Source organism: Trematomus bernacchii, unplaced genomic scaffold (assembly GCF_902827165.1).
Source record: "Trematomus bernacchii unplaced genomic scaffold, fTreBer1.1, whole genome shotgun sequence".
NCBI classification, from domain to species: Eukaryota; Metazoa; Chordata; class Actinopteri; order Perciformes; family Nototheniidae; genus Trematomus; species Trematomus bernacchii.
In genome coordinates, this window is record NW_022987689.1 from 164,141 (window position 1) to 187,693 (window position 23,553).

The 23,553-nt window shown below is 39.5% G+C and overlaps 1 protein-coding gene across 4 annotated transcripts; it reads left to right on the forward strand.

Annotated features, from left to right (window-relative positions):
- Positions 1-231: 231 nt before the first annotated feature.
- Positions 232-22,238, forward strand: LOC117488359 (pituitary adenylate cyclase-activating polypeptide type I receptor-like). Of its 4 annotated transcripts, none has more exons than XM_034137198.1 (15): positions 232-430; positions 3,976-4,142; positions 7,306-7,402; positions 11,317-11,427; positions 11,519-11,619; positions 11,701-11,798; positions 12,503-12,635; positions 14,210-14,363; positions 14,814-14,874; positions 15,523-15,592; positions 16,350-16,441; positions 17,351-17,434; positions 18,795-18,924; positions 19,942-19,983; positions 20,563-22,238. In XM_034137198.1, exons 2-15 carry the CDS (start codon positions 4,101-4,103, stop codon positions 20,785-20,787), a joined length of 1,440 nt encoding a protein of 479 aa, XP_033993089.1. In that variant the 5' UTR covers positions 232-430; positions 3,976-4,100; the 3' UTR covers positions 20,788-22,238. The 4 variants fall into 4 exon arrangements, with proteins under 4 accessions (XP_033993089.1, XP_033993090.1, XP_033993091.1 ...); XM_034137199.1 differs by having other exon boundaries at positions 20,576-22,238; XM_034137200.1 differs by lacking the exon at positions 17,351-17,434.
- Positions 22,239-23,553: the final 1,315 nt, after the last annotated feature.

The window sequence follows — 23,553 nt, forward strand, 5'->3', positions numbered from 1 at the left end:
CATGTGAAAAAAACACGATGATTTGTTTTTCTTCTTCCAATAGGCTACAGTGTTGCAACTTGTTTTTTAAAACGTCTCTCCTATGCCAGTTGCATTTGTAGACTAAACTGCTGTCTGACTTGGTTGTCTCTGTCTGACGAGGTGCGAATCCCAAAGGAACGAACTTCCTCCTCCTCCTCCTCTTCCTCCTCCTCCTCCTCCTCCTCCTCACATCGTGGTGCCGCAGCAGCCTGCACGGTGCGTCCTGCAGCAGCAACAACAGCAGCAGCAGCAACAACAACGGCACCTGTCGTTTTCTGGACCAGCTGATAACCGGTTTAGGAGTAAATCAAGATATTCCCCGAAACAATTACGAGCCGAACACGGCGAGGATGTGTGAATACCGATGGCTTCATGTGTAGATATTTGCGCCTGTGAAAATTACGCATCGGTAAGTTCCTGTCACTTGTTTTCCTCCAGCCGACTGCTGCGCGCTTTTACTCTCGTCTTCAATCAGAAAGCCTTTCACTCAAGCCGAGGCTATATGTTAAAAATATATATATACATTTATTCTTTAAACGCCGCTGAGCAGTCGGTATGGTTTTGAGTGAGAGTGTTCAGTATGAAGGATAGACGCTTTTCTTGCTGATGTTGTCCATGTGCAAAGCGAAGGTCACCCACATGCATTGATGAATTAAACGTTTACGAATGCGGGAATAAAGGGAAAATAGCAATGGCAAAATTAGCCTCTTTATTCCGGAGCTCCAGGGGTTTCACTGATTAAATGTAGCCAAATGAACACTGTTGCATGTTTCCTTTCACAAATCTTTTTGACATTTTGCAAGCTGTGATTTAAATAGGACTCTAGCAATATAAAGTGTAACCGTTGGTCCTGTTATGCATCCCATATTATTCCCTGTATTATTACTGCTCATGAACATTAGCAAAAAACATGAAGCTGCCCAAAAAATGATTTTGAATGAGTGCACACTGGCAGACATGCAATACCTTTTTGCAGTCACCAACCAGACTTGCTTTTAGGTTAAATGAAAGTGTTTTACTGGGATCGCTTTAAACCAAAAATGAATTATGAATGCACCGTGGTGTTCAGAGGAATTCAACTAACATGAGGAGGAAGCTGATGTGTTGTGACAGATCTCTCAAAAAATCCATTTAAAATAGAGATTAATCATTAAGGAGAGCTTTTCTCTCTTGTTTGTCTCTGAAGCTGCATCTGTAGACAGACACACACAGAGTATGCATGAGCACACACACACAAATCCCTGTGCTAATAAATGTGGTTCCCAATCTAACAAAAGGGTTGATACAGTATATCAGCCATTATTTATGATTGGCTTATTGATTATGTGTCTTGTATTTAATAGGCAACTACTGGATACAATTACCAATTCAGTTAATGCATTCTGTAAACCCATGTACTCTGTTTTCTTAAATACTGGGACTGAACACCATTTGATATTTTCCCTAATTTCCCATAAAGCTTCACAGTTTTCTACACATGTATCCCATGATGTGAAAATCAAAGACTCTCTTGCTTTTCTGCCCTCAGGATAGTTTTGATTCTCCTCTTTTGCTTCTTGCACCAGTGCTTCCTCTCTATACCAAAGCCATATGGATTTGTCCTAAATACCAAGGACTGTTTTTAAATTGAATTTGCAGCCTCTAGCAACATGGCTGCTGTGACATTTCAGTCATTTTCTCCATCTTACTTTCTTATGTTTGATTGTCTGTTTAAACGTGCACCCCCGACAGTCTGGTTTCAGCCCTACTTGACACGTTATCCCTCCTCTATATCTCCGGGCTTTTCCTCCGAGCACAGTCTGTCCTATTACTTGATAAAGCATCCGAGAGTTGCTTTAGAGGTAATTGGATTCGGTACTAGGGAAGGGACACAGAGAGGAATTTGTCTGTGTGTGTGTGTGTGTGTGTGTGCATGAATTAGCTTAGCTAGTTTAAGTGTGTGTGTGTGTGTGTGTGTGTGTGTGTGTGTGTGTGTGTGTGTGTGTGTGTGTGGTGTGTGTGTGTGTGTGTGTGTGTGTGTGTGTGTGTGTGTGTGTGTGTGTGTGTGTGTGTGTGTGTGTGTGTGTGTGTGTGTTTTGTTCAGGAAGCTGTGTGGATGAGTAAGACATGAAAGGAGGGGGGGGGGGGTGAAGAGGGAATGTTTTAAAGTCAGACCCAGGCATACACGTCATCTTAAAATAAATCTGTGTTCCTTCCAAATTTCTACACATTTCTACTTTGGTAATCAACTTGTCCTTCATGAAATATATGATTTGTCTCGATTTTCTCTTTTACAGTTATTTAGAGTGCAGGTGATGACAGATGTTTTATAACGTCAGTCAAACAACAACAAATGCTTCCTCTGTGATTTGATAGAAGGGGTTTTATGAGTGTAGGATTCTGTTGGGATGAGATATGAAGTGACGCATACCCGCTGAAGCGATGTGTATATTTATGTGTGTGAGTTGAAGACAATGTAGTGAAAATATTTGGCTGAAAATAAAGCTTATTGTCATTATAGTTGAATCATGACTATTCCACCAGTTTTTCGGGTTGAAGAGAGAAGATTGTGGGAAGTTTCAAAGGTTTCCTATGAGTCAATTATTATGTTGTTATACAGACTTTAAACTTTTGGGAAAAGTAAGTCTTGTTTTCTCCTGTTGACATACACATCTCCTGTTGAAAGCTCAAACTATTAAAAATGTCAGAAAAGATATGTATATAAACTGTGTATGTTTCTCTGAAAGAAAGTTGAAAAAGCCTTGTGAGCAGTGAGCTACAACTCCTAATTTCTACAAGAGACATGCAGTCACAGAGTTTAAAATGCATTGATGCGGGCTGATGGGGGCTAAAGAAAGGTGATTTAACAACCTGAAGTTTAAAGTAATTCAGTGTTAAATTTGTGTTCAATTTTGGATAAATGCAGCAACTACGGTGCTTTTTCTCCACTGCACCTACAAAAGAGCTTTGAATCTCTTTGTTATCAGCCATTTTAATGGGTGTTATCAGTGACTATCCGCCTTTTATATGTTGTTCAAAAGGACCGTGCTACAGCTACTAATTGATTTGATCATCTATTCACACAGTTGATTACCAAAAGAAGGAATACAAGATGACCAAACTGACATATAATAGTGATTATAACAGGAACAGAAGCCGAAGTGAGGTGACGTAGTATCAAGATCGGGATACTCTATAGTGGGTGGAGGTCTGGGGCCGTGTACTATACTGTATAAGACACAAAACATCCAGGAGACAGATGTATGTGTCCTATGTAAAACCAACAGAATTGTTTTGTCTTTGAGCTTAAAGACATCAAGTTTCATTTGACAAACGTGGTTATTTTACATTCAAATTGTACATACTAAACCTGGCTGAGTTGATCACACTAAAAGAAGTTGGAAGTTGTTGTGTTTGTCTTCATAATGTTACGTTTCATTCAGTTTTACAAAGTGTTCAAGTCCTTTTTCACTTTCACTTCACTAGTAGGGGTAGTTTGGCCCATCTGACTCATTACAATGATAGCGAAAACTACTGATAACATTCATTGAATGCTCTGAAAACAATTCAAATTAGTTGAATTCGCTATCCAACTGACTTGCATCGTTGGCTTCTTAATGGCAACTGTGTTCGATGCTCATGGTATTGTAGTATTTTGAATCAAAATTCCCATGTTTCTACGTTAAGTAACATCGAGGATATTGTCTAAAGAAAACACTCCCCACTTTTCAACTAACATCTTAAAAAACTAAAACATTTCCGCTGCTGCAGTTAGCAACAACACTTTTCTTTACTCGCGTTTCCAAAACATATAAAAGGTTTAATAGTAAAGAATTTCAAAATGTCAATCTTATGTCTGTATAGTGCTTTTCTTATAATAATATAACAAATAAAAAACTGAAGCAGTTACCTGTTGTGTTTCCTTGTTGTTTGTTCCCTTTCAGAGCCTTTTTCTCTCTGTGTGTTATATTTCAGAGCCCTTGATGCTGAAGAGTGGTGACGCTGAGGGGAACAATTTCAGTGCACCCCTGTGAAAACACACACTGAGACACACACACATATTGTGGAGCTTTGTGGATACAAGCCCTTCAGAGGAGACGATGAGAGGCTACCTGCTGACTGCAATCTTTCTGCTGCCCTTGGTGAGTAGTTTGTGTGCATGCATCTATGCTCTTTGCACACTTGTAGGTGTGTAAGTGGGTGTTTTAGGAGCATACAAGAATGTAGAATCATATTATATATAAGGGAGTGAGAGGGTTCACATGTCTCCATCATCAGCCCGCTCTCTCTTAGTTTCAGATTCGGTTTATTTTTACATGTGCACTCTGGCGGGTGTGTGTTTATGTCAGGCGCTGGAAGCGTGGAAATCACCATATGCCGCATCAGCACATCAGCATACGTTACAGGTCCACGATCAGCTCTGCACTAAGACGACTGGCCGCCTTATAGAACAATAACAGATGGCCCAGCTGACCAGAGAGCTGCCTATCCATCTGCTGTGACTCACTTTTCTTAGAGGCCTCAGTGAAATAAAACGCAGAATGCTGAGAACGTTGTGCAGGATGTGTGGGAGGAGATATATCCAGCTCAATGCAGCAGCAGTTTCAGAAGCTACAGATTATAGTTGGTGTATGTAAAAATACATTTATTATGTGACCTTGATATACTTCCATTATTTTTGAATGTCATGATGACGTCTTTATCTTAACTAATCATAAATAGAGTTCAAATGAATTCACAGTGCGATCTTGCAGTAACAAACATCTTCTCCAACCTAAAATGTGTGACAGGTTCCTCCTCTTGACTTGTTAGCACAGTGCACTCTCAAGCTGACCTTCAGCGGCAGATGTGGCAGATACGTCTGTTATGATGTACTTATTGTGTGTCAAACAGGTCTCTACGCTGGGCCAGTGGTCTGCAACGTCAAATTTGAGTTTTATTATCCACGCTGTGGGAGCTATCTGGCCGTTGAAAAATAGCCTAGGGGAAGGAAACATGGCTCTGCAGCTTAAAAATTGACTGTTTATCTGGACAGACATCTGTTCAAGGGAGAGGAGGGGAGTTAGTGGGGGGAAAAAAATATTGATTGGTCTTTTGTCTTGTGCTATTCGTCATGGTGCCTGTTATAGCAGTCCTTAGTTAACCTGGACTGGGTTGCAGAAGCTCTCAGTAAAACCAAGTCTCTGTCCTTCCTAATTTCTCAAAAGCTTGTTTTGAGCTAGTGGTTTCCTAAAGATTGCACTGTTAAAAACAACAGAAAAAAGACACCTATTCATTTGTCTGTCTGTTGAATATGAAGCTACAGCCAGGAGGCAATTAGCCTTGCTTAGCATAAAGATGATAAAGGATGGAAAAGCTTTCCTGGATCTAAGGGTAACAAAATCTAACTCCCAGCTGCTGTAAAGCTCTCTAATTAAAAAGTGATGTCCTGTTCAAAAAGTTCAAAATAGCATTTGGCTGCGTAAGGGGGGGGGGGGTTGTGTCCATGATTATTCTTCCTAGTCTCAGTGGGTTGCCTAGCAGTTGCTCTGGGGGCAGCCATCAATGGTCCGGCCCATAACCCCATCCTAAAACCGCAGGCGTCAGCAGCAGCTCAATCTTCAGTGATGTGTGTGTGTGTGTGTGTGTGTGTGTGTGTGTGTGTGTGTGTGTGTGTGTGTGTGTGTGTGTGTGTGTGTGTGTGTGTGTGTGTGTGTGTGTGCGTGTGTGTGTGTGTGTGTGTGTGTGTGTGTGTGTGTGTGTGTGTGTGGTAGATTAAGGCATAGTCGGTGTCTTTGCAAATGTGCATTGAATTTACATTGAATAACTACATTCTATACACATTTTAATTGCAGCTAAAAAGAAAAAAAACGCTTGTAAACTGAATAACACATAACCTGCTCTCCAGGATATGACATCATACAGTATATTGATGTATAACACATGTCATCTAACAGGCCTGCTGCAGTCATGCCAAACAGATATTAGTAATCTGCATGCAATTATATTTCATTTCTAGGAATCCTTGCATACAATATGTATTGGCTCCAAGCTGGCTACCTGCTGCTTAGCAACATGGATGCTTGCTGCGGGTACAAAGAGATTGTTCTCTCAAGCAATGCCAGTATCCGTTTCATTAAATAATATCAAACACTCCTGACAACATAAAAGAGAGTTCCTTAATATCGTTTTTGTTTTTGTTGTGCCAGCATGGTCTCCGTGTAGTTTCCACTGCTTGATAAGGGTTGTCTGGAAATGAAATCGCATACAAGACAAAACAAGATAAAAGATGTCTCTGATGATGTTTCGCATAATTCATGCAGCGTTTAAAATGTGCTGCGCTTTTAAAAAAGAAAAAGAAAGGAAGTGAATCCTAGGACATCTTCACAGTCGGTTGATGCCCTATCTTATCAAGGCAGCGAGGCCTGGAGTGAATTCATATTGGAGCGCAGAGAGAGAGTGATGAGTCAGCCACGGCTCAGAGCGCCGGGACATATTACACCTATCAGTTCACTGTGAGCGTGAAGGAGAGGCAGTGCATGAAAACTAAGGGTGCAAAACAGAGATTGGCCTTAAGAGTGCTAGAGGGAGAGTTATAGAGGAGTTGATAGACATGCAGTTCCTCGACAACCTCTGGGAAAATGGCTTTCCTAAACTTCAGTTATGCGAATGTTTTATCAAGTGGAGCAGAATGAGAATCTGGGAAGTATGTTTAGGAGGAATTGGATGTAATTGCTCAGAGGTTTCATGTCATTGCACAAAAATGGACATGAATAAGCAGATTCTTGGAAAGCAAAAAATTGGAACCTCCACGTAGAACTCCATGAACCTCCATTTGGTTTCATTTGGATAGAAAAAGAACCAGACAGTTCAAATTAAAAGGTTTTTTTAAAGATATTGTGAACTTAAAATCAAACACTGCTAGCTACATCACCCACTAGCAAGAGTCATCAAAACTAGAGTGTTCAACAGGATACCTGCTTCGACAAGTATTAGACATGCATCCCGACAGATATTAAAACAGTTCATGCAGGGACACAGAATAAGTCGGGTTTTTAAATCGTACAATATTATAAGATCTGCCCACTTTAAAATGTTGGATAAAAGCGATAAAACATACATAATTTAGTCACATTTTTCACATTTATCACATAAAAAGTATTCATTTTAACTTTAGTAGACATTACTGTGTTTACTGTAAGATGTATATCCGGGCTAGAGCAAGAGGTTGTTTTTTCAGGGCATTTAAGACCTTATTGTAGCAGTCTCTCAGCATAGTTGATATTTATTGTGACCCTGTATGTGTTTTCTGTTTATTCTCTCCAGGTGGCCTCAGAGTCCGGGCACTGTCTAATCAAGCGTGAACATGAGAAATGCATGGAGAATATCATGACACACGACCCCAACGATGACCTTGAATTAGGTAAGTGAGGATGTGTCTGAAGGTATCAATGTGTGTGTCTGTTCTTGCATTCTTCTGTTTGCATAATGAGCCGTGAAGACACTTACTGTACATCTCATTAAACACAGATATGCTTCTCCTAAAAATGTAACTTTCCGGGAACAAAAAAAAACAGGCTTTGTTTTTTTTTATACTCAATGATCTGGTTTTCTGTTTATCCAAACATTTTTAGAAAGCTCAGAGGAATGAAACACGCGTGCTGTTTTCTATCATGTTCGAATTACAAATACATCACCTTGACACGCTGCTGAACAGGACAGGCAACCATCCGGTGATATATGATTCACAAACCAAATGTCTGCCTGTAATGTCACGCTGAGCTGCTTTCACATATCTCACGTCCCTTTTCCCAAAAACACAGGATGTGTGATTCCTGGAAGCAATTATTTTCTTGGGCATGGATTGTGATTTTCATTAGCAACGAGCTGCAGGCCTCCCGCTGCTCAAAAGTTGCCCAACAGACTGCATCTCCCAGACTGCACTGTGACTCACGGCTTCAATGGCAACCACGGGGGTTCTGGAAATAAACATGAAGCATGAAAGATTTGAAGTGAAAGATAACAAGTTAGAATAAGACGGAAGCTGTTGGTTCATCAATAGATCTTAAAGGTCAGCCTGCAAGCTTCCTGTGTGCTGCTCTTTCAATTATAACTCTTATTTTGAAATCTCTCCTAGAGTTTTTCATGCCCTAAGGAAGGTGACATCACAGGTTTCATTTATAAATGTTTTCAGTTCACCCCTACATTTATGCTTACCATGAAGCAATCTATTTCCTTATTCTAACGCAATTGCTGAAACTTATTTTTGTATTGAGCTATCGCCTCTCAGAGCCTATATGCCTGCCTCGTCACTTTTACTTATTTTCGTTTCCTCTCGTCCCTTTAAAAGGAACCGTTCTGTGTTTCTGCTGACAGCAAATCGTTGCTGAGGAAATGAAAACGCCTGGTTTGCAGAAATCTGACTTGGGGCTTGAGAAAAAGTAAAATAGGGAAAAATGAGAACAGGGAAGGAATAAATAAGAGAAAGAAAAAGGAGATAAGTGGTGCTCTTTTTTTAGCCTTCTAGACGATTTATTTTTCATAAAAGAAAAAACACTTCTAAAAGCATATTTAATGATTTATTTGTTACTTTCTCTGTAATTTAGGTACTCAATAGTCTACACACTGTGCGAAATTGATAAATAATTATTTGTGTCTGTCTGGCAGTTATCTTCATACAGATACATTTAGAACGTTTAGAATTTAGTGCAAATAGAATAGTGGATTTTAAAGTAAAGCTTCTTCAGTCAACAGTTATTTTGACACCGAAACATAACTGTCACAATACAGAACATTGCACTTAAATAAACGTACACAAAAATTGAGAATAGTTGCAGCTCTACTGACATTTAGCAGCTTGTTTTGTCAGCACTGGCAAAGCATTTTCTGGCAGAGTTATATTTCAAGAATATTCCTCCATTCAAATCATATGAGTGCAAAACATCGCCCTTAGAAAATGACTGACTTTTACTGACTTATACAGTAAAAGTCCATAAAGGAAAACCCCAAAAAGTCAGTCGGTTTCTTTTGTGCATTTAAATGGTCCGCAAAAGTTCCCCCCAGAGGGAGTTTCTCTCCCACCTTTGTGTACTTCTGTCACATAGTGACATCACTACATAACACTTGCGCTTCTATTGGATAGCGCTCCAACACATTGTACGTGATGGGGCGGGACATCTCTAAACAGTTGACCAACCACAACAGAGCCGACCAGCTAACCAATCAGAGCAGACTGGGCTCTGGTTTCAGACAGAGGGTGAAAAGAGGTGCTGCAGCACAGGCAGTATGAGAAAAATAAAGACCTTTTTGAACATTAAAGCATGTAAACATGTCACAGGAGAAGCACAAAATACAAATATGAACCTGAAAATGAGAATACAAACTAAAGTCATTGAGTCAATTGAATCAATGACTTTAGTTTTCTGTTTGCCATTTATAAGATTCTCACAAAGCAAATGTATCGCATCGACAGGCATATTCAGCTTGAGCTCCACGACATGTTTTTCCTCTTACGCCAGTATTAAAGAATATAAATGAATGGGGAGAAATAAGCCCTGATCTGTATTCTGCTACTGTTGCAGCTCATGACTCAGAATATAAAAACAAATCTTGCTCAGTCGGCTGATAAGATCAGCTTTAATGAGAAAAAAAATGAGTGCGTGCGTGCGTGTGTGCGTGCGTGCGTGCGTGCGTGTTCACATACTCGACACTATGCATGTGCAGTCTGTGTGAGGGTACCATGCTGTATCATAGCAGCCCAGTGAAGCTTCAGCGTACTATGCAGACAGAGTGCTTTATTAAGCCGGTTACGTCTGTGGCTCAGTGCGGCTCATTTGGCTCCGATATGCCCTTTGAAAGGTAATTGGCTTCGTGTCCAGCTCACCAGACAGAACCAGAACAGATTACAGAGCCAAGCAGCATATAGAGAAAGGTCTGCAAACACACACACACACACACACACACACACACACACACACACACACACACACACACACACACACACACACACACACACACACACACACACACACACACACACACACACACACACACACATATGCATGTCCAGGAACACATGCACGAACACACAGGTGCAGCAACGAACAACAACACCCTCAAAATGCATGAGTGTGAAAGCGCATCAAATCAGATTCGTACCTGCCTCTGCAGCACTATGAAACCACCCGGGCATAAACAATGTGGTAAACCTGCAGAAAGAGAAAGGGGAAGGATGGGGAGGCTGGAGATAAAGAGCACCATCGAAGCAGAATAGAAGGAAGATAGACGGAATAATCACAGCTGTGAAAGGGCAGTACTAAAGGAATAATATTTTAGCATGAGTCAGGTAATAATCTAGGCTTGTCAATAGAAGGAGACCAAAACATGTTTTAAGTAGACTTTCGTTTTAGCCTGTTTGGGATGCAAATTGAGTGGAGTCTTTATCTCAGTTTGGACAAACAAATATAGAATGTTGGATGTATTGCTGTGATCTGCAATGCATCTGTACATACGAGTACTTTTGATTATATACCTTTAGTTGCCAGTTTATTCTATCTGTGTTATAATCTACAATTAGAGCTCAAGTGAGCCAATATCTTTGCAAAGCTAATTCCTGTTGACTTTTGGTTCCACCGCTTGCATTAACACTCACTCCTCTCCCTGCATTACATCTCGAGCTCGAGGTGGTATTCTGCAGGAAGCTGTGTTAGTGGTGAAGTTTCATTAGCAATGACGAGGTGAAATAGTCTGTTAAAAACAATAACAGCATCTCCAGTACTACGGGAGAGGGAGCTGATCATTGATAGTTGTAGTGTATAACAAGTGTGTGTTTGTGTGTGAAGCACAGGAATGTATTCTAATGTTTCAGTCGATGTGTTCGTCTATGAATCCGGTTCAATCAACAACAGAAGATGAAGCTAAAACTATATGTTCAGTTTTATTTATTTTTTAGGAGAGACTTCATGTTGGAGCCCATCATGACGTCATCTTTAAAAAAAAATATGTATCATCTGAATCTGCAATTATAACCAAATTAGTTTTTCCTACGTGGGTTTTGTTTCTCATGGCTACACCACAGGCAGTCATATCTTATTAAATCAAGAGAGGTAATATGATATGAAAGCTGCCTCCATGTTAGCAATAGTCCTGTCCATGTGGGTGTCGTGAAAATGCTCCATATCTCTGGAAATTAAATCCCTATCAGCCTCCGTTTCAATTATCTTTCATTCAAATTAATTCAGATCATAGTAAGTGTCAGTATTATGTCATCAGTTGTATAACAGCAGAATGATGCTGACAGTGTGTGTGTGTGTGTGTGTTTTGTTCTTGTCTCCACAGTGTGCCCGTGGATGTGGGACAACCTGACGTGCTGGCAGTCGGCCAACGTGGGCGAGGTCATCGTGGTCAACTGTCCGGAGCTCTTCCACGACTTCATGGACCCCGAAGAGGGTGAGAAAAGGAGGGAGATCAAATGTGTTTCTTAGTTTGAGCTCATTTGTATTTGAAAACAAATCCACTTTACGTGTGTTTTTATTTTCAGAGATGGGGAGGATCAGTCGTAACTGCACCGAGGAAGGCTGGTCTGAACCTTACCCTCACTATGTGGAAGTCTGCTATTTCTTTGAAAACGCCACTAAACCCGTACGACCTTGTTAACCTCATCTGAATTATGTTTGACTTTATCATGAGCACACATGACTAACCTCCTGTCTCCATCATCAGGACCTGTACTACGCCTCGGTGAAGGCCCTGTACACGGTCGGATACAGCACCTCGCTGGTGTCTCTGACCACAGCCATGGTCATCCTCTGCAGATTCAGGTGAGCGGCACAACGTCAGATTCCTCAAATCTACAATGCATATAAAACAGATGAATTGTGTTTCTTTGACCATTTAAATCATATAAAAACTCATTTAAAATAAGCTCTAATGGGAAAACGGTACAATGACATAAGGAGTTAACCAATTCACGAAATAAATGCTTTTCGGTTTACATTTTAGTCAGTGCACATGTATCAAAGAAAAATTGTGATTAAATGCTTAAAAACTTAATATATTAAATATCTTTCAGTTTTGCAGTTTTTTGCACAAAGACATTTTACACCATCACTTATAGCATTATAATATTTACATTTATTTACACAGTATATTGTATTATTGTACACAGACAAACAATCGATTCGATGATCAAATATAATTGATAAATGAGTCGCAGCCTTTCTGTCTATACATCCAGATGTTTGTTGACTGTTGAAAGTCTGTGGATATATACTCACAATATCCGATGCAATTCCTCTGCTAAGCTATTGTTGTTTACACATGAACAATTAAACATGATTTATGACGGTGTATGATGTAGCTCAAGCAAATTGACTTAATTACTACTGGAACATTTAGCAAAAGCAGCCACACAAAATAAACATATTTTAAATATGAAAAAAACAGATGCAATAATGACTTTGCTAAGATGATGAAGAGTGAAAACAAGAACATATTTGATACATGTTCTCTCTCTGGTCTTCAGGAAGCTCCACTGCACCAGGAACTTCATTCACATGAACCTCTTTATGTCCTTCATCCTGAGAGCCATCTCAGTCTTCATCAAAGACGGTGTGCTGTACGCTCAGGACGACAGCGACCACTGCTTCATTCAGACAGTCAGTAACACTTCTTATACTGTGTGGTCATCGAGACGGCCAAATACACTGACCAATTACTCTCCAACAGGAAGGAAAAACAAACATCAAGGCTTGTTTGGTTATTAATGAAAATCAATATTTTGATGATTAGTTCATTAATTTAAATTTGGAGCAGATCATTACGAAATGAGGGCTTTATAATTCTTAATGATCTCCGCTCATGTTTGGAGTTTGTTTTGGCTTAAGCAAAGTGTTTTCAAGATTTTTGGGTAATCTGTTCCAGAGAACCTAATTAAAGGATTTCATCAAAGTGCAGCCACTCATTTTATAAAGGAAAGCAAGCGTGTAGAATATGATCAGGCCTGTTTTTCTGTTTGAGATATTATACGGGGGATTTGTAGACAGAGGGCTTGAAACACCTCTCCTTCAGTCTTTCCTTTTTGATACGCACCTTTGAAGAAACTTCAATCATATGCAAATGTTTTACAAAAAAGCAAACACACTATTAGATGACTAATACTCCCTGATTACAAATGCAGAACAAGCTCTTAGCCTTTGTCTGGTAACCACACACGGCACAGTGTTGTTAAGCATGAAAAATAAACCTAATTAGGTACGCTAATGGCTTCAGCAAGGCCAGTGGAAATCTTCTACTCCACGCTCATTAACATATCAATGGTTACTTTGCCCTCTTTTTCAACCGTCACTATGGCGATCACAGGTCAGCATCGTGGCACCGCGCTGTAATTGGTTGACCCCACTCAGAATATGCACCCCCTCATTAACATGGTGTCATTAGATTACAGGGCACCTGACATGTAGGTGGGTCCTCCACTGTGAAAACATGTTCAGTCCACACACAGTTTCTAGACGCTCCATTTGATGGTAATTGCATTGTTGAGTGTGTAGCAACCCCCACCCTCTAGTGACAACGATCTCTGTGTACATCGTGATTTACAAGGAATAAAAATGTTTGTCACTCTGACATTTATTGTCTTAAGCTCTGAAAGGAAAGGCTGATCATTAAACATGGGTTTAACGTTTGAATCTGCAACAAGATGTTTTTTAACAACCACCTACTTGTCAGGAACATATTCAAATGTACCTCAAATGGTGAAGGTCTAACAAATGGTTCATATTCAGATTACTTTATTGTTCATTTGCATATGAGACAGCACACAATAGACAACATTTATAAATCTTATAAGTCACCAAATATGACGAGTAGGTTGTTCTTCCACTGCCATGTAAGTTCATCAAATCCAAACAGCAGTGCATGATACTCAGCAGGATTTAACAATACATGCACATAGAAATAAGACATAGGGGCCATTTGCAAGGGACCTATTTGAATTCTCTTATTGAGAATAGTCAGAGCAGATGGAATAAAGGATTTCCTGTAATCGTTGTTCAAGGCCATTGGGATTTTCATTCGGCACTTTGATGGCAGCAGCAGAGACTTGGGTCGTTGTATATCTGGATTTCCTTTTCGGTTGTGGATTGAAATAGCTGTTGGCGCATTGAATATTTTATATACCTATTTATTATATTGCTGCACTAACGCACCTCACCTTGTGTTTTTTCCCGTGCAGGTGGCGTGTAAAGCAGTGATGATTTTCTTCCATTACTGTGTCATGTCCAACTATTTCTGGCTGTTCATCGAGGGGCTGTATCTCTTCACTCTGCTGGTGGAGACTTTCTTCCCTGAGAGGCGCTACTTCTACTGGTACACCATCGTAGGCTGGGGTGAGTGTAGATATTATTATTTATGGTGGAGAGCAGCAACTCCTCTCTCTGTTCACACTGTAAATTCAACTATTTATGCAACAATTTGTAACTTGTAAAAGAAAATGTGCTTTGTTGATTTGTATTCTCATGTGTTATGTTTAGGGTAATAACTCTGTGACATTACCATATTGTTCTTTTTATTTAATAAGACACATTCTGGTTTCTCATCGTCATTACCGTTGGTCTTGTTAAAATTAGATTAAACAGCTGAAAGAGCTTATATTTGCCCAAACCTCTGAGATATGGGCTAACCTGTAGTCTAAAAAACACATTTTAGCATTCTTCCTCAACTTTTATTGTAAAAAAGACTTGTAGTTGTTGTGATCTTTTATCTGATCTTAACAAACATAAATGCAGTAGAATAATACGAAACATAATCTGTTGTTCTAATGTATGATTGTTTTACAGGGACTCCCACCATCTGCGTCACTGTATGGGCGGTTCTGAGGCTCCACTTTCATGACACTGGGTAAATCTCCTCTGACAATATTAGATATACCGTCAGAGTTGTTCCACTATTGGCTATGTTCATAAGGCACTAGACAATATATTGAATCAGAGCAAAGACACAGATGCCTTTCGGGTTGCTGAGACCCAGAAGTATCAATTTTGTTTAACCCTCCAAATGTATTTATTCTTCACCTTTGGAAAATTATGAATAAGGAGGAATTCATTGGTATGGATAGGGTAATACCTCCCTTTAAATCAATGAATAAATGCAATCATATTCTTAGGAACTGATCATGGGATTAAGTAACTAAAAAACCAATGTCTTGCGATGCATATTCAACATTTTAGAGGCTTCCAGTCGCTGTTTGACAAGCTTTTAGTAGCTCATAAATTCTTTATAATTTCTTGTGCACAGAATGATACAATATGACTTTAGAAAATGATTTTACATGATTTTCTAAGGTGAAAACACAGCTTTAGGCCTGCTTCCATTTTAAACCCTCCACTAGCCTCTCACCCTCCCCTTCAAGCCTCCTGATTCTGCAAATGGCCACTTCATGCTTGACGTATTGTATGATGCTTATTATTTTAAGTTTAAGTATTTTATTATTAAGTATTGAGATAAAATGTTCAGTGATTTTTGAAACGCACTGTTCTCCTCCTCCAGATGCTGGGATACGAATGAGAACACTGCCCTCTGGTGGGTGATCAAGGGACCTGTAGTGGCCTCCATTATGGTGAGTTGGACAATTCACATTAAAGGTAGGGTAGGTAAGAACGGAGAAACCAGCTCGAGTGCGCTAGAATTTGAAAGTACACAACCGGAAAAAATCTGCCCCTTCCTTCAGACTTCCTTACAGAGCCCCTCCTCCAACACACACGAACGCGCACATGACCAATGAGGGCACGAGATAAGTTTGTGCACAGATGGAAGGCTGACAGGCAGGTAGGCCATCCAGTTATTTTAGCCGGGCCAGCTAAAAATAATTGGTCGTGCTTTTTACAACGCTACGGCTTCCACAGATTTATTTTATGTATTTATTGTCAAAGTATTTCATATATTCATTGCTATCGGGATGTTAAGAGCATTCCATGGAATATAACAAAAAGTGTTTCTGAAGTGAATTACATACCCCATCTTTAAGAGACAATTCACATTAGATAACATGAACACTTGAGTCCATCATGTAAATGTGCCAGATTTAACCATAGAAGCTTATTTTCATCTGTAGTCCCTGGCAGGTTGATGGCATTAAGAAAACATACATGAGCACATAAGCACAGTAAAAAACACATGAGCATAAAAACCCATTTACATGCAACGGACACAAAAGCACATACATAAGCAAAGATAAAAGCTATCATGCACAGACAGTATGACATTTCTTATCTATTATTTTTTAGAAATGCTCGCAATCATTGCTATTCTAACTGGGACGTAATGTATAAAAACTCCTGCCAGATTTATGGTATTTGTGTTATTTGTTTTCTCAGATAAACTTTGTCCTCTTCGTTGGAATAATCATCATCCTGGTGCAGAAGCTGCAGTCCCCGGACATCGGAGGGAACGAATCGAGCATTTACCTGTAAGTAGCCAGCAACTTCAGAAACTCCAGTGTTGTATGTTGAAGGAAAAAACGGTTTTATATGAAGTGAAGTGAAGTGATGTGATTTTAAGATCAGTGTATGCTTATGATTTGCTTATAAACTACTCTAAAGCCTAAATAAACATGATTACCCTTAGTTCAAAGGATGAGCCAGTCAATATTTAATTTCTTAAATGTGTCAATGTATCACAAGAGAATTTTAGAGTCTGCAATAGTAAGGAAGACATTACTGTCATGACCTCACGCTTCTACGACACAAAACTCAGTCTTTTGTTATTGTTTTGATTGAGAGACAGCTAGAAGCATTTACTCATAATTGGGTACATTTTGGCCTAAAATACCTGTAGATCAGTGGGCATTGTCCCTTTAAACACACTATCTATACTTTAATACAGGAGCCATGCATTTTTAAATGGTTTCTTTTGTAGCCATACTGTAACATTCAGATGCTTATCTTTAAACCTATGATGTGTCCTCTCAGATACTTTAAATACATATGTATGAGTAGTACCTGTTGTCAGGAAGCTGAAGCCTCATTATGGAGTTGTACTGTAGCCAGACATCCCTCCTCCCACAGGACGCCGTCTTCTGAGGCTCTGCAGATAATGTCATGCTCATCTGTTGCTCAGACCTGTGCGTGCGTGACCAAGTGTGAATACTTGTGCGTGTTTGCCTGTGTGTGTGTGTGTGTGTGTGTGTGTGTGTGTGTGTGTGCGTGTGTGTGTGTGTGTGTGTGTGTGTGTGTGTGTGTGTGTGTGTGTGTGTGTGTGTGTGTGTGTGTGTGTGTGTGTGTGTGTGTGTGTGTGTGTGTGTTGTGTGAGGCTTTGTGTTTGTGTCCCTAAAGACACTGTCTTTGTTGTTTTGTTGTGTTGTCTTTGTGCTGTGTAGCAGCTGTGCTCAGAAATGCTTCAGTGAGCCCACACAGGCTGTTCAGCATTCGTGCAGGATGTCAGAGTTATCCACCATCACACTGTAAGTGTGTCTGTGTGTGTGTGGTATGTGTTTATGTGTGTGTTTGTTCGTCCACACGTGATTGTTTATGTGTCTTGTGTCAACTGCATGTGTATATATGTGACTTTGTGTGGTATGCCAGAGGTTCTTGCTATTCGTTCACTTTTAATTTGTTTGTATGACATGTGCTGTATAATAAATGTTTTATGGTTCATTTCAATTAATACATTTGAGTTATTACAATTAATTCCCTATTCATTATTATTATTATTATATTTTTTTGTAATACTATGTCCTCACTAAAACTCAAACCACTAGTTTTGTCCAGCATATGATGGTTAGTTGTTCTCCTTAAGCTGACTTGACTGCACTGTAAAACCACTGTATGTTTCTGTGTTTTCCATTTGTTGTGTGTTTGTCAGACACTATGTTTCACTGCATGATGTGCACCCAGATGATATAAGGACACAGCAATACTTGTTATGATTGCAGGGATAGATTGTAAATGTCAACAGTGTTGTATTTGAGAGTGGGTAAGTACACCAAATCCTACCTCATGTTTAATTGATAGGGATACAGCTTGTGTTATTCTGTATTTTCTGATTGTCAACATATCCCATGAAAGACTCAAATCAACCGAGTACAACCATTACTCAATACTTTCTCAGTTCCCTAACAAATCCCTTGTGTAATCGCTCTTACTGGAAATGTAGAAAAGGTACATTTTAAAAACAGCTATCATCTTCTAAAAAAGCTTTGCACCGTCAACAAACAGCAGTAAATCCTTTAGCTTAAGGGAGCGTTTGTGTCACAGAGACGGTGTGTGCAGTATTTATTTAAAAAAACAAAACAGTGACCCCTAGTTCATAGTGTACCAATTATCAAGTAATATCAGCCTGTGTTACACTGTTTAAAAACATCAGCGCCTTGTTTTCCGACAACAGTGGAGGTCTGTTGCGAAGCAGAATAGAAAATATGTCTTTGGCCACACGCAATACTTGTTGGGTTCAATCATTTTGTGTTTTTGGTCTTGTGATGGGACTTGTTGACACCTTATTGTTAATTATCAACACAGAAATAATCGTGTGACTGATTCTGCAGTCATGATACATGGATCCTCCAGTATTCAGAGGATGTGTGCCATCACATTGCATCAGGGGCTCTGCTCTCTTACATCACATCCTGCTGACCAACATCAATCACACATGACTTTGATTTGTGCTTGACCTTCTGCTCAATCTTATTAAACCTGTGTGTGTGTGTGCGTGTGCGTGTGCGTGTGTGTGTGTGTGTGTGTGTGTGTGTGTGTGTGTGTGTGTGTGTGTGTGTGTGTGTGTGTGTGTGTGTGTGTGTGTGTGTGTGTGTGTGTGTGTGTGTGTAGGCGTCTGGCGCGCTCCACCCTCCTGCTCATCCCCCTCTTTGGTATTCACTACACTGTGTTCGCCTTCTCACCTGAGGATGTCAGCAAGAGGGAGAGACTGGTCTTTGAACTGGGACTGGGATCCTTCCAGGTACAACAGGAACACCACATGATGAATGAGAGAACATAATGTTTACATCATTAAAAGAGGCTCTTTCGAAGAGAGATAGTGATATTCAAACACTGCAATGAGCTTAAACTTGAAGACAGCATGCAGCCTTTCAAGGTTTTCCTGGAAAAGCTTGTGAAACTATGAATAACAACTTCAGTAGAAGTGATTCATAGATGTGAGAAGAAGAGGATGCCATTAAGAGTTCAAACAAAGGTACTGTAAAAATGAATTAGTATTGCATTAAGAAAACTGGATTCACAATTATAGAATAGCTTTCAAATAAGGGAGACAGTGTCTTGTCCCAGGAAGAAACAAAGAACATACATTTAAAGTAACAACTTTTTGTCTTATTAGAAAGAGAATTGAATGTCTTGCTGTTGGACTGATGGTTAGACACAACGGACAAAACAGGCAGAACTTTTTCATACATGTTATAGGCACAATGATACATTGATGAAATAATCAGAAGATTCATCAATAAACATCTTAATCTTAAAGTGACAGCCACAAAAACCGGTTGTGTACGTTTGGTTCTATTTGAGGCACTCATGGCGTTAAACATACCATCCATCTAAACTTCAGACTAAGCATTAAAAAGCTGCCAAAAGACACTTCTAAAAAATAATACATACATTTACCAGCGTGAGCCTTGCCAAGACTCTATATGTCTGCCAATTGTTATAGATAAAGTATTGGGTCTCAAACCTTTAGCAACTATAAACAATGGCAAATATATGTTTAGAGGGAAATCAAATCGTTTTCCTAAACAGAAGCTCCTATTCTGTTATATAAAATGATAAAGCGGTAAACATGAAGTTCGGTTTACAGATGATCCATTACAATCCCTGGAGGCTGACGATAGAAAGCAGATACTTCTTCAGAGCTGTCAGCACACACTTTCCTTCGCCTTTACTGATAAGGATGCATTTAATTTTTAAGGCATATTTCAATCCAAACCACAACTTTTCTCTTATGTTTTGTCTCTTTTCTCCTCAGGGCTTTGTTGTAGCGGTCCTCTATTGTTTCCTTAACGGAGAGGTAAGCCCCTGCATGAGTCGTCCCTGACAACTTGTCTTTCTGACACCTATTGATACCTGAAATGCTCTAAATGCTATTGTTGATGCATATGAGCATATTTTCGGATAAAACCGTATCACTTGACTTACTGTGAACAACATTTATAATGTATAAACTGTGTGTGTGTGTGTGTGTGTGTGTGTGTGTGTGTGTGTGTGTGTGTGTGTGTGTGTGTGTGTGTGTGTGTGTGTGTGTGTGTGTGTGTGTGTGTGTGTGTGTGTGTGTGTGTGTGTGTGTGTGTGTGTGTGTGTGTGTGTGTGTGTGTGTGTGTGTATATATAGTCATATATGAACACAAATACATTTTGAGTTTTTTGCCAAATGAGTATTCAAATTAAATGCTGTGTGTGTTTTGACCTCTAATGTAAAAAGATGATATTATGTTATTCCAGCCACTAGATTCAAGTTTAGCTAGATGATATGGTCAGTCCTCCTTCACTTATTGTTTACAAAGACGCTCCACAAACACAACTTAAGTGTGCTGTACCTTTCGGTTGGAGCTGGTGCAGCTTAAAGTACATTAAAAAATGACCTTGTGAAGTTTCTCCCTGAAGGTGCAGTCGGAGATCAAGAGGAAATGGCGCAGCTGGACGGTGAACCGGTACTTTGCTGTGGACCTGAAGCAGCAAAGGCACCCTTCGTTGGCCAGCAGTGGGGTGAACGGCGGGACTCAGCTGTCCATCCTCAGCAAGAGCAGCTCCCAGATCCGCATGTCCTCCCCGCTGGCGGAGAACGCCAACATCAGCCTCCCGACCTGAGCGTCTGATGGGCCGGAGTCAACGTCAAGGTGCCGTCCCACTCGCATCCTGACCAACCAGAGCAGACCAAAGCGGCCCCTCAGACCTCTCACATTTTGTAGTTTGGCCTTTCGAAAATGAGGTATTTCTGAAAGTATTTACTGGAGATTCATTAGAGGAGCATAGCTGACTATCATTTCATTTGACTATAAAATATTATTGAACTATTTGAATACTTTAGTAGACTCTGAAAACGTATTAATGATGCACTTATTTTAAGTGTTAAATTCCACTCAGAGATATTGGAAATCCTGGAATTTTAGCCCCTGTTCTTGATTTATTTATAGATAATATTAATGTAGAGTTGGTGCCAAAAAACAGTCATAGCTATTGAGAAAAACTGTAGTTTAATTATGAAATGAAGGGGTCATAATTGGCTGTTTTAAAGTAAAGTAAAGTGCATCAAACAGGTTGCCGGACTGGATCGATCTCGTAAATGTCCAAAATGAAATACCAACCAAACGTTCGCCTTGCTTGTAAAAAATGCTCATTGTTTAAATGTTTCATCATAAATGTAAAACATTTTCTACAATCAGCCGTAAGTACAGAGTATGTCAAAAGATATTTTAGGAAGAGAAAAAAAAAGAACTCATGGACTTTGTAAATAGTTACTTTTAGTGTCGAGATCAGAGGTTTCTTTTTTCTTTTTTTCGCATTGCGCAGTATTGTAATGACCTTTTCAAACAAAAGGAACTGGAGCCCAAATCTGTAGACTTCATCACATATCCTGATGACCCAGAAGATCCTGCCTACTATGCTCTGAACTATTTGTTTGTAATAAATAAAAACACAGACAGTATTCTATTTATAGAAGAACACACGTGCCAAAATGAATGATAACTGTAGAGCAGTAGATCCCAACCTGAGGTTTTACAGTATAAGATTAATTTGAGCTGTTGTGTCAGATACAAGTAAGAAAATAAGTTATTTTGCTATTTAATTATGTTTATTTATAATTGGCCTCTTTTTCTGGTAAAATACTACATACTTGTATGTCTTCAAGCTTCGTATTACACAATCTGAGCAGGTAAAATCCGGCTTTGTTTGAAGTGCTCACAACTTCTGACGAGGTGTTTTATTTTAGTTACAAGACACAAATAGCTGGTAACCACGGCTGTAGAGGATGCACAGGACGAAAGGGAATAACATGGTTTTAAACCTTACAATCTTCACTCTAAACTGATTTATCCTCACAGCTAGTGCTAGTAGTTTGCTTCCGTTAATTTAAAGTGGACCTATCATGCTATATTTGAATAATATAGTGTAGGACCATACCTATATAAGGCATATTTATACTTTTTTCTTTTCAAAATACCAAACAGATCATGCATTTTAGCCATGCCTCATTTCGCTCAATTTGCACTTTTTTTTAGCTCTGCTCTGCAAGGGCAGATTCAGTGAGAACAGCACCATCTACTGGCCTGGCATATGTACTACAGCGTCTCCAGCGCTTTCGAACGGCAATGGCCGTGGCTGTCTCCTCCTGATTGGTGGAGTTGGCCCAATAGCGCCACCGTCCTGACGTCAGGACAGTGTTCAAATCTGGATCAGTTTTTATCAGATCCGTTGCAGCCCCTTTTTTAGAGATTTGGGTATGGAGGAAAATAGAGAGGGTTGTGTTTTCTGACACTTGGTGAGTTCCCTGGAACACCGGGGACACATATTCATGTCTAAAAGACGTACAAAAGTGCATTTTGCATGATAGGTCCCCTTTAAGTCACAGACTTTTTCTGGTCTTGCAGACTGTGAACATAAACAGTGCCATTTAATGGATGGTTTCACATAAAGATCCTCACAGTGCCATGCGTTTATACATGCAGCATTTTATTATTATAGGCATCAAGAGTCATCATGCTCTGGACTCTATGTGCTAATTGTTCTCTAAGCTCCAACCCATCGTGCCATAATAAATTGCTCTTTATTTAAAAAATGTTTTTGAATGAATCATCTCCTAAACTCATATTCCAAAGTGCCTAGTCACAAATAGCTATCAATTTGAGTTTCATCACAATAAACAGAAGAAACTTATTCCCTGCAAAGAATGTACAGAAGGTGTGTTTCTATTGTGTGCTAGCTTATTTATTGGAGCAATGCTTCAAGCGAAAAGAGTCCTGTTGTGTATTTTTTCTTTTTAAATATAATGTGTTTGAGACTTGCACTGATGCTTTATTTAGCCTCTTCGTTACAACCATCATCCGTTTGAGTCCGTTTCAGTTCAGCACCACATCAGATGCACAAACAGCTTGAAAAAACACTTCATGTTGTAACAGTCGAAACAAAAGGCTTTAATGTGACAGCTCCTGACAATCGCCTGAGTGTTACCCATTTTCCTCTTCCTGTCTTTTTGATTTGCGCAGAAAACTAAGCTAAACAAACAATAACTGTCCGGCTGGGGGAATAATTCAATAAGATAAAATGTGAAACGGTGTGTACAGAAGGATTTATCCACAGTATTTACTCCAGATACTTATTTTTTTGTATTGTCATTTGAGTGGATTAAAAGAATGTAGATTACAATTATGAATATTGTCGATCAGAAAAGGATGTATATTTATTTTCCATGAACCAGTGCCATGTGAAATAACTCAATGTACAGTATACATGCTTTCTTACAGTATGTGTCATTCATGATATATGATTTCATTTAAATTGATTGATATTGACTCTCTTGGTCAAAGTGCCATAAATGTAGTGCCATAACCGGTGGGATGTGATGTCTCACTTCTAATTTTAAA

What these genes read in the sequence shown, in the direction of transcription:
- LOC117488359 (XM_034137198.1), top strand. Translation starts at nt 4,101, where the DNA reads ATGAGAGGCTACCTGCTGACTGCAATCTTTCTGCTGCCCTTG. An exon ending in GTCATCCTCTGCAGATTCAG is followed by an intron (nt 11,799 to 12,502) that starts GTGAGCGGCACA and finishes TCTGGTCTTCAG; the next exon opens with GAAGCTCCACTGCACCAGGA. An exon ending in ACCACTGCTTCATTCAGACA is followed by an intron (nt 12,636 to 14,209) that starts GTCAGTAACACT and finishes TTTCCCGTGCAG; the next exon opens with GTGGCGTGTAAAGCAGTGAT.